This window comes from Cottoperca gobio, chromosome 8, assembly GCF_900634415.1.
Source record: "Cottoperca gobio chromosome 8, fCotGob3.1, whole genome shotgun sequence".
NCBI lineage: Eukaryota > Metazoa > Chordata > Actinopteri > Perciformes > Bovichtidae > Cottoperca > Cottoperca gobio.
The window spans coordinates 12,675,174-12,686,042 of record NC_041362.1 but is presented as its reverse complement, the minus strand read 5'-3'; the positions used below and the strand labels follow the sequence as shown (position 1 = coordinate 12,686,042).

Sequence of the window (10,869 nt, the reverse complement as noted above, 5' to 3'; positions counted from 1 at the left end):
AACGTATTTATAATTTATATGCATATGCACAAGTTCTGTTAACATTAGTTTTAACTATGAATATTCTTGATGTCTAAACAAATAATAATAATAATCAGTAACCTTATAGTTATTAGACATGTCATGGATACCTTGTCATTGATATAAACACCTCTGGCAGGGTAAGCTGTTCTCCAGGACACACAATTGTCATTACAAGAACTTGTTTTCAACAGTTATTACCAATACTAATGTTCCTCTTGTTTATAATAGTCACACTAATATTGAGTTGTACCTATTTCAATCAATATCGATTGTACTGATATTTATACATGCCATTAATTTATTTGTAGTGCTACAGTTTCTCACTGAGACCCCTTGAGGGAACACTCATGATTCTAAACATACATGTTTACACAACATACAAGATTCCCTTCTGTGTTTTTGTTTTTGTAATATCCTGTGGAATATCACTTTGCTGCTTATTTTAGTCCATCCTGAATAAAATTTACACTTTTACATGGTGATTGCCATCTTCTCTAAATAATGTTTTAAAAATGAAAACTCTTTCCCTTTTTGTGTATCAACCTTGATCTTAGTACACTTGATGTTAAAATATAAGTAAACAAGGCCAGGCAAGCATGATGTTCTCACAATACATAGCTGCTGCCTGCTGCCTTAAAAACATCAGTCTTTTTTCTCTATTTGTATTTGCAGGAATTTGTTAGTTATTTACATACAGCCTCGATGCACTACCATGTTACAATTTTACAAGACAAATTGACACGACACGTGCAGTATGCACTCTATCCCCTGAGGTGTTTTAGTCTGTAAACTATGACTCATTTATAAATATTCAGATATAATTAAACCCACTGAAAAATGGTGTCTTTGATAGCAGTATAAAGACTTTTCCATCCAAGTGGTATCTCACTGTAGATGGGCAAAGAAAGCAATAAATAATTTCTATAACCACACATTTAACAATTTACTTTTATGATTTGGTATGACAAAAATCAATTTAAGATAAAATAAAATATTTGTCTGTACGATGTATTTGGGGGAATTCATTAGTATAATAAAAATAACTATTTAAAAACGCTTTGAACATTATGCTTTCTATTTACAAACATAAACACATCTATCTGATATATGATTACCATACACTTCCTGATAATGATCATGAAGCTAAATCATAATATAATAACCACCACAAATTAGACAAACAAGACAATAAAAAGTACAGAATTATGAAGCTCAAATATCTTTATCATGGTTATTATACAAGATACCTTTTGGCTTGAAGGAATATTTAATGGAGACACTTGAGATTATGCATATTCTGGACTATAGCTGTAGACGTATCATCACATACTGTATACACTTGTTTTCTCAATCTAAAGAAAAGAGTCACTTTGTAAAGCTCAGTAGCTTGTCTTTCTATTGAAACTATAACTAATTTCTTATTACGTGCCTTCAATCAAACTACAACATGTTCCTAATACTCTTACTACTGAGCAGATGGTACATTATTTTTAATTGGTGGGACATGTAAATGTATGCAGGATGCCTCTCAGAGCTCGGCTCCCTCCACCTGTCTTGACGTGAGCTGTGTTACACTTGAGCTTTTCCTTCACACATAAGTGAATTTGCATTGGTTTTTGCATTGCTATCAAACCTTGTGAAAACAGTTTTTAGATGCTGTGCAAATTTCCAAAATGTACATATACATAGCTAGTGGTGAATGATGTTGTGTGGAGTCTGCTCTGTCACGATGAACTGCTGCGCCTTTTCACTTCTCCTGGGTGAGTTAATTCATGTTTCATGTAGTTGCTGATGTGTCACAATGAATTATTACAATAAATTAAACCGGAGAACACTTAGTTAAGTTTATACTTTCATTGAGTAAAACCCTGCTAATTATTTTATTATCTGGATTTGGACAATTTGGATACATGCTTTTATTTTTTTTTACCAAATGCAAATTTATAAAAAAGAAAATAAGTAAAACAAATAATACTGTACATTTGTTGGCTAACTATGAACCACCAGATGTTTTTATAATGTATATAATTGTTGTAACAATTATTAAAATGTATCTTTTACATGCCTTTTATGAACATATCTTGCCATCAATATAATCAGAACCAGATCATTTCAAATAACAGTCTTGCATATAAATCTCACAGAATTTAGATTATGTGAATCATTTTTAAGAAGGCATTACAACAATAACAATTCTCTGTCCTTGTGCTCTATAGGTTCCCTCTTCATCCTTGGCCATTGTGTTTTTCCTCCTGGTAAGAAAGATGTTCACCTGTAAACATCAGATACACATTGTTGTTATACTGTAGGTGAAATAATGCTCACTTTTGTTCATTATTAATGACATACAGTATGTTTTACTGTTCCACGTAGGTTCTTGTGATGGATACACAAACTTAACTGACTCATGGCGCAACCACTTATTCACATCATCTTCCTTTCCCGACTTCCCAAAGAACGATGTACATCTTGTTGAGTATTGGTGGCGCTTCACAGGGATTGGTGGAGACAGAATTGTAGCAGTGTGCTATGTAGGCCCTCGTGCTGGTGTCAACTACCCCATTTATTTTCCATTTTCATATCCACAAACTGAATCTGAAAGTCCATCAATAGGGACTGCTTATGTTCGTGTTTCACATTGTTCACAATATGGTATCTCCATGAGCGTGGCCCTCTGTCCTGGAGGATTCTACATATACAAACCATCAAATCACCATTTCAGCAGTACGGGTTATGCAACTTGTAAGGAATGATTACTAATTTTCATCCTTTGCTTTGTATTTTGGTGTAGACATGTCCCACTAAAGAGTGAGCTGCTACCTATAGTTAAAAATACTTACTTTTATCCTTTCACCATGAATATCTTGTGTGTGTGTGTGTGTGTGTGTGTGTGTGTGCGTGTGTGTGTGTGTGTGCGTGTGTGTGTGTGTGTGTGTGTGTGTGTGTGTGTGTGCGTCCGTGTGCGTGTGTGCTTTATCTGTGTAGATCATTATGAGTGTAACCCGGACTCGTGTGGACCACTTGCTGAGTGCTCAGGTACTGGAGGTTGTACCTGTGTTTCTGGGTATGAAATCCCCCCAGAACACCTACCCACACCAGATTCATATGGTTGTGTTGGTAAGTGCATTTACTTTATCCAAACTATGCTAAATCCCAGTGTGATTTTTAATGACTGTAACTATCTATTTTTTTATTGTTGCTGGAAGCACAATAAGATGTTCAATACACACTAACAGTTGTGTATTTTGTGAGCATGTACTATATTTTCCATCTTTACTTCCTGACATTTCTTGTCAGACATTGACGAGTGCCAGACGACTGCAGGAATTTGTGGTAGTAACTCCAACTGTACGAACACCATTGGAGCACACTTCTGTACCTGTCTGGTTGGATTCAATGCAACAGATCCAGCATTACCACCTGGAGGGTCCAACAAATGCACAGGTACCATTAAAATAGTTTCTTACTGTCTATCTTGAACTGCAATGACATTAACTTGTTCAGCCTGATATATAAGTTGAGATTACTGTTGATTTTCTTCCGTTATAGATATTGACGAGTGCCTTGACAATGTCTGTGGAGATGATGGGACCTGTCACAACAACCCAGGAAGTTATATGTGTGAATGCCATGAAGGCTACCAGCTTGTACCTGATGCAACTCCTGTTTGCCAAGGTCTGTTTACAGTAATGCAGTAATTACACATCATCAAATAATCAAGAATGGCTTTTTCTCATGCTTTCTAAGCTATTACCAGATGCAGTTCTAAATGTTACGTAACCACAATTTGTCAAAACATTCATCAACCATCAACAAAACAAACATAAATGAATATATTGCAATGCATTACTTGAACTGAGATGTCCACTTCAACAGCTGTTGTGTCAGAATGCATCAACAGTAACTCTCAATCAAGAACAAGACTGAAAGTACCTGATTTCACTACATGCAGGCTTTCCACCCCTTACCATCACAGGATAGGCCATCTTATTCTGGACGAAAAACATTGTTCATACTAATCATTAGTTTCTATTAAAACTTACATTATTTGAGTAATGTAAATGTGTTTAAAATGTATATCTTATTCAAACCCCTACCAAAGTGTTACAAAAAACACATTTATTTTTGTATTTTCTCAATTTAAAGGCCACTATGTTAATGGTTCTTTCTTCAGATATCGATGAGTGTTTCAACTCCACCGTCTGTGGTCCCGACTCTGTTTGCACCAACAATCCTGGAGCTTATAGCTGTGCATGTCAACTGGGATACACAGCAACTGATCCGGACCAGGAGCCCAGCCAGACCAACATCTGTATTGGTATTTGACTTGATGTTTTTTCAGCATCTGGGAGCAGATGGAAAACTGCAACTCAATTGTCACTTCTAATAGAAGTGAAGAATCACTCGCAACAGTTTATTCTTTCATTTGTGTATCATGTATCTGGCAGATGTTGATGAGTGTGGCGAAGACGCTACTGTCTGTGGTCCTGATGCCAACTGCACAAACTCAATCGGATCGTACATCTGCACCTGCTTCCCTGGTTATCGTCTGAACAACCCGGCCGTGATAGCCGGCATTGCTAACCCATGCACAGGTGTCTGCACGTGTTCACTATTAGTGTGATTAGGATATCATGTATTTTTTACTATTAAGTGTTAAACTGTGTGTTTTGCTCTCTGTCTCTTCAGATATAGACGAGTGCAGTGAGACGCCTGATATATGTGGTAAACAAACTGTGTGCACTAATGTGCCGGGGACCTTTTATTGTTCGTGTCCTGATGGATTCTACCCTTCAACTGGAATTCTGTGGACAGTAGGGGTCTCATTTTGTAAAAGTGAGCTGAGGATGCAACTGCTTACAGTATAGACAGCATACTGCCATATCCTGATGAGCTTAATGACTGTTTGTTGTCTAATTGTCTTTGTCTTAACAGGTCTTCCGGACATTTTAGATGAAATAAAACCCCCAGAGGTAAACTTCGCCAGCAAAGTGGCACTGTGAATAAAATTACAATTTTCCAAACTAACAACATGAGCTTTTGTTAGAATCTAATTTAAATTTCCTATCAGTAAAATGTTTTATTTGTAGTAACAGTGGCACCATTGTGTCATCAGTATTTAGTATATAACAGGGATTTTAGATGTGTGTACAGCTAGCCCGAGCCATTCACCACACACAGACTAAACCCCCCCTAGTTTTATTGAAAGTAGGCAGAGGTGAAAACGTTGGGATTTTTCAGGTTCCACAAATATTAATGTTCTCACAGGCCCTTGAAATCCTTCAACGTTTGTGAATTTGAAGAAAAAGCCTTGAAAGTTTTTGAAAATAGACATTGGCTTAATGTGTATTTTGTGCAGGGACAGACCAAAGAGAGAGCTTTTCTTGGCAACATTGACCAACAATTGAAAGACAATAACGGCATCATCTTACCAGAACCGGTGAGTAAAAAAGAACGAGCGGTGATCCTCTCCAAGAAACCTTTAAAAATGTATTTCCATGAAAGATCATTCGCTGCATTATGTTATTACATACAAAGATACAAAGATTAAGAATGCAGCTATTACTTGCCATTATGCATGGCTGGATGCTCTGAAGTTAGATGCACATGAATGATACTGCAACTGCATTTAAATAATACTTCCCCTCTCTCATTTTCTTTCTTGTGCTTTCTCTACAGACTGTGGCAAACAGCTTCTCAGCATCTATGGTATTTGTTGTTCCGTGAATACCCTGTGTTACTTTGCAGTCTATTGAGGATGCTTTAATCCTGCCTTTTGTTTGCATTTTGCCATTTCTGCAGGAAGTGTCAGGTGTTGGGCCACGTGCCAGGTCAAGCAGGGTAAGTAGCGCAGGAGACGGGGAGACCGGCAGCGTGATCCTGGGTATCTCAGACCGTTTAGTGTCTGCGATAGTGCAGCCAGGTCAGAACCAAACCAAGAGAACTGTGAGGAGTTCAACAGTGGGTAAGAAATGTTTATCTTACTTTACTGCAAACATTTACTGTAGACTATTTGTATTGGGTAGATATAAATTCTAATCTAAATCTAAAGGATAATCTGTGTGTTAGATTTAAGTCTCGAAACTATTGGGCCTGGAAGCAACAATGCAGAGAGCTCTTCTCTCTCAGCAAATGAGAACACCATGGAAATCAACCTGGAAAGTCTTGCCCAAAATAACAATGGTGAGAAAAAAGCTTATAATGAAAAAGATGATGGCAATAACCAAACTAAAATAAATAAATAAATGTTGCATTTCCATGCACAAATGCTTAGATAACCCACCTTTATTCTGTCAAATGTATGTCATCATTGTGTGCTCACAGCAGATTCATTTGAAAGTTGACTTTCATATAGTAGAAAAACTGAAGTAAATATGTGTCACAAGAGAAAATACACATTCACAAATTGAAAACACAGAGCTGTGGAAAATGACAGACATTAATGTTAATGATGTGAAATGGGCTAAAACATGCCAAACCACAGGTATGGTATTTTAAAGTGTTGATCCCCTCCACTCTGTGGACACTCCCAGGTTCTGCATCAGCTGCCTTCATGACATTAAATGGGATGGAGAGTCTTCTTAGTCATCAATACTTTGAATCAGAGAACAGGACAGAGATGTACTCGGATGTCATCACCGCAATCTTACCCTCAATGAACAACACCAACCTCACCGAGCCCGTCAACTTTACCATCCATCACAAGAAGGTGATGCCCAATGTATCTGTCCATCTGCCTCTTAAGATACCCTACAGCTTGCTATCTGTCAACATATCTAAAAGTCTTTGCTTCACTGGTTTCATCAGACAGTACCTGAATCTGGTTTGGTGACATGTGTGTACTGGGAGGACAAAACAGAGGGGACACGAATGGGACAAGGAAGTGAAACAGGAGGAGAAAAGACTAAGACGATGCGTTGGTCGGTAGACGGCTGTTGGGTTGCATACACCAATGAAAACTACACAGTGTGCAGCTGCTCTCATCTCTCCACATTTGCCCTCATCATGCAGATAGGGGAGGTATTACAGATTTGTTTGTGAATGTACATTTGCTAACGCAGGTTCCCACTCACAAGGTCATGTTGACCACACTGTGTTTGCCTGGGTGTTGTGTCTTCTCAGCCTCCACCAGAGGATCATTTCCTAGAGTGGCTAAACCGAATGTGCGTGATTGTCGGGCTGTTCTTCTTTGCGTTGGCCATCTTCAGCTTCCTCCTGTGTAGATGGAACCCCAAGATCAACAACACAGCCCGTCTCCACCTCTGCCTCAGCCTCTTCTTCTCCCACCTGCTGCTGCTGTGGAATGACAAATATGTTGAACAAGAGGTACAGTAAGATGCAGATGTGTGTTGTAAATGTGACCCAACCTAACCATTCTTTGCTGAGGTGGTTTCTAGAAGCATTTTGTTGTTTTCAAGATACTTCTTGTGTCTCCACAGCTGGCCTGCACCGTCATGGCGGGGCTTCTTCACTTCTTAGTTGTAGCAGGTTTTGTGTGGATGCTGCTGGAGGCGCTACAGCTTTACCTGTTGGTCCGCAGACTCTCCAAGGTGCAGGTCATCCAGAGAGATGGCCTCCCCAGGCCACTTCTTTACCTGGTTGGCTACGGTGTTCCATTTGTGATTGTTGGTATTTCTGCACTGGTATATTCTGATGGATATGGTACCACTGAGGCAGAGGTGTGAGTAAGACAAACAGTAATAAATACATTCATATTCTCCTGTATGTCTGCATCTACGTTGAACGGATTGTTTGTTTGATTCTGTTGCAGGTGCTGGCTCTCTAGACAGCGCAATTTCAACTGGGCTTTAACCGGCCCTGTGATTGCTATCATTGGAGTGAGTATATCGCATTTTACATCCCATGTATTTCAGTGAGAATTCAATCAGCACAGCCTGGGGTGTCGTCTAATTATAACAAGCCAATGTGCATCTAAAGACTAACTTTTGACAATATTGTTATTGGGCATATTAAAGGTTACATAAGTTGTTTCTCTTGAAGCTCTCTAAATGCCCTGCTGGATTTACGGTGAAGACCAATTGAATGTGGTGCAATCCAAACAGATATACACCCCTCTTCTATAGGATGTGAGCGATTTGGCTTTCAAAGAATTATGGGATAATAGGCAACATAGATCTAACTAAATGCAAGTGAAGGTGGAATTTCCCTGGACGCTGCATTGTGATTTGCCAAAAAAACTGACAATTAAAAAGTGAAGCAGTGGTAGACTAGGAAGTGGAGTCTTTACCAGCTGTTGATAAATCGTTTTTCTCTTTAAGCTTAATTGGATATTGTTCTGTGCTACTCTATGGAGTCTGAGACCCACCCTGGCCAACATGAAAAGTGATGTTTCTCAATCCAAAGACACCAGGTATGAGTGTTAAAGATTGTTTTTGCATAGAAATGAAAGATCACAAGAAATCAGTTGAAGTACATAATGTACATACAGCATGTCAACATATCACAGATTTTACATAATGTGCGTTTTTGAATGTATTTCATAGTCTTATGCACATACACAATTTGATATTATAGTTCAAATGTATTCATAGTTTGCTATATACTGTACAGTGGTGTGAAAAAGTATTTCCCCCCTTCCCTATTTCTTTTATTTCTGCTTATTTGTCACGTTTAAATGTTTCAGATGATCCAACAAATTTTAATATAAGACAAAGACAACATGAGTGAACACAGAATGCAGCTTTTAAATGATCATTTCATTTATTGAAGGTAAAAAGTTATTCATAACCTATATCACCCATGTGAAAAAGTAATTGCCCCCCTAAACCTAATAACTGGTTGTGCCACCCTTGTTGGCAACAACTGCAATCAAGTGTATACCTAGCAATGAGTCTTTTACATCTCTGTGGAGGATTTTTGGCCCACTTTTCTCTGCAGAACTGTTTTAATTCAGCCCCATTGGAGGGTTTTCGAGCATGAACTGCCTGTTTAAGGTCACGCCACAGCATCTCAATCGGATTCAAATCAGGACTTTGACTAGGCCACTCCAAAACCTTCATTTTGTTTCTTTTGAGCCATTCAGAGATGGACTTGCTCGTGTGCTACAGATCATTGTCCTGCTGCATAACCCAACTGCGCTTGAGCTTTAGGTCACAAACTGACGGCCGGACATTCTCCTCCTGGATTTTCTGGTAGAGAGCAGAATTCATGGTTCCATCAATTATGGCCAGTCGCCCCGGTCCTGAAGCAGTAAAGCAGAAGAAATCATTTTGTCAGGCCGGCCTCCTGGGAAGGTTCACCACTGTTCCAAGTTTTCTCTATTTGTGAATAATGGCTCTCACTGTGGTTCGCTGGAGTCCCAGAGCCTTAGAAATGGCTTTGTAACCCTTTCCAGACTGATAGATGTTAATAACTTTGTTTCTCATCTGCTTTTGAATTTCTTTAGATCGCGGCATCATGTGCTTCTTTTTGAGACTTCTTGGCCAGCTTTACATTGACAGACCGGTTCTGTTTAAGTGATGTTTAGCTTCAACAGGGTTGGCAGTAATCCTGGTGTGTCGACTGAAAATGAACCCAATTCTGAATTAAATTTGGTCAATTGGTTGATTTAGTAACTAAGGGGGTAATTACTTTTTCACATACAGCCAGGATGGGTTGGATAGCTTTTTTCCTTCAATAAATTAAATCATCATTTAAAAACTGCATTTCGTGTTTACTCGGGTTATCTTTGTCTAAAATTAAAATAAGTTTGATGATCTGAAACATTTAAGTGTGACCAATATTCAAAAATAGAAGAAATGGGGAAGGGGGCAAATGCTTTTTCACACCACTGTATATTTTATCAACTGATACGGGAAGTGTCAACAAAATAAAAGGGGTAAATATTCTGTACTCAGTAGCCATCTATGTTTAAAGAGTTATACGTTCTTAAGATAAAAGCTCATTAAATTCTCATTGTTTACAGGTTGATTGTGTTCAAGATTGTGGCCCAGTTTGTCATACTGGGCTGTACCTGGATTCTGGGCCTGTACCAGAGCAACCTTTTCTTCCAGGTCCTCTTTATATTTCTTAACTCCCAGCAGGGCACCTTCCTCTTCATCGTCCACTGTCTGCTCAACAAGGAGGTACACTCTTTATGCAGATCTTTCTTTTTGGTAGCATTAACGTATAAACAAGTTGTTTTTTATTATATTTTCTAGGTGAGAGAAGAATACGTGAAATGGCTAACCTGTTCTTTCAACAAGCACAAACGCGACAGATCTGTGGTGAGTTTTAGTGACACAAAAACAGTATGAGATACCAGGACACACTTGAAAAATTATGAAATGTTTGTATTTATTATAGCATACCTTTTTTTTCTTTTTGAGGTGTCCCTGTAGCCTTTATATGGTAATCAAGGCTACAAACACACACAATTGTATGCTGAAGAGACAAAACCTCACTGATCTGGAGAAAGCTTTATATCAAATTTCCTGCTGAAATGATGATTTATGTAATGTTGCATGCCCTCTATTTCAACAAAGTATAAAAATAATATGAAAACTGTTTGTCTACAGAAAGATGCACCATCAGTCTCCGAGGACTTGGACAAGAATGAAGAGCAGACAGGCTAATGGTGATGGATTGAGATAGAGAATGAAAAAAGAGAAAGACCGAGAGAAGAAATTCAAGCCTTATCCACTTTGAACCATTAGTCATTAATTATTATTTCATTGCTGTCCTTGTTGTTGTGGTATGGGATGAATGACAAGTCATCAAATTTACAGTTTTTGTTTGTCTACTTCTGTGCTGTATCTACTATCATTCACTGCGGCAACACAAAGAAAAACAAACACTACCTGAATAAATATGACTTCATTTCATTTCATTGCAATTCTTTCCTTG

General features: G+C 38.3%; 1 protein-coding gene across 1 annotated transcript; it reads left to right on the top strand.

The window, feature by feature from the left end:
- The first annotated feature begins 1,882 nt into the window (after positions 1 to 1,882).
- LOC115012374 (adhesion G protein-coupled receptor E2-like) lies at positions 1,883 to 10,847 on the top strand. The gene is made up of 22 exons (XM_029437965.1): positions 1,883 to 2,279; positions 2,398 to 2,766; positions 3,010 to 3,141; positions 3,322 to 3,468; positions 3,574 to 3,699; positions 4,199 to 4,342; positions 4,473 to 4,619; positions 4,714 to 4,860; positions 4,960 to 4,997; positions 5,384 to 5,464; positions 5,704 to 5,733; positions 5,827 to 5,989; positions 6,094 to 6,207; positions 6,558 to 6,733; positions 6,832 to 7,044; positions 7,147 to 7,350; positions 7,464 to 7,705; positions 7,796 to 7,862; positions 8,304 to 8,395; positions 9,950 to 10,109; positions 10,185 to 10,250; positions 10,542 to 10,847. Exons 2-22 carry the CDS (start codon positions 2,685 to 2,687, stop codon positions 10,596 to 10,598), a joined length of 2,628 nt encoding a protein of 875 aa, XP_029293825.1. The 5' UTR covers positions 1,883 to 2,279; positions 2,398 to 2,684; the 3' UTR covers positions 10,599 to 10,847.
- Positions 10,848 to 10,869: the final 22 nt, after the last annotated feature.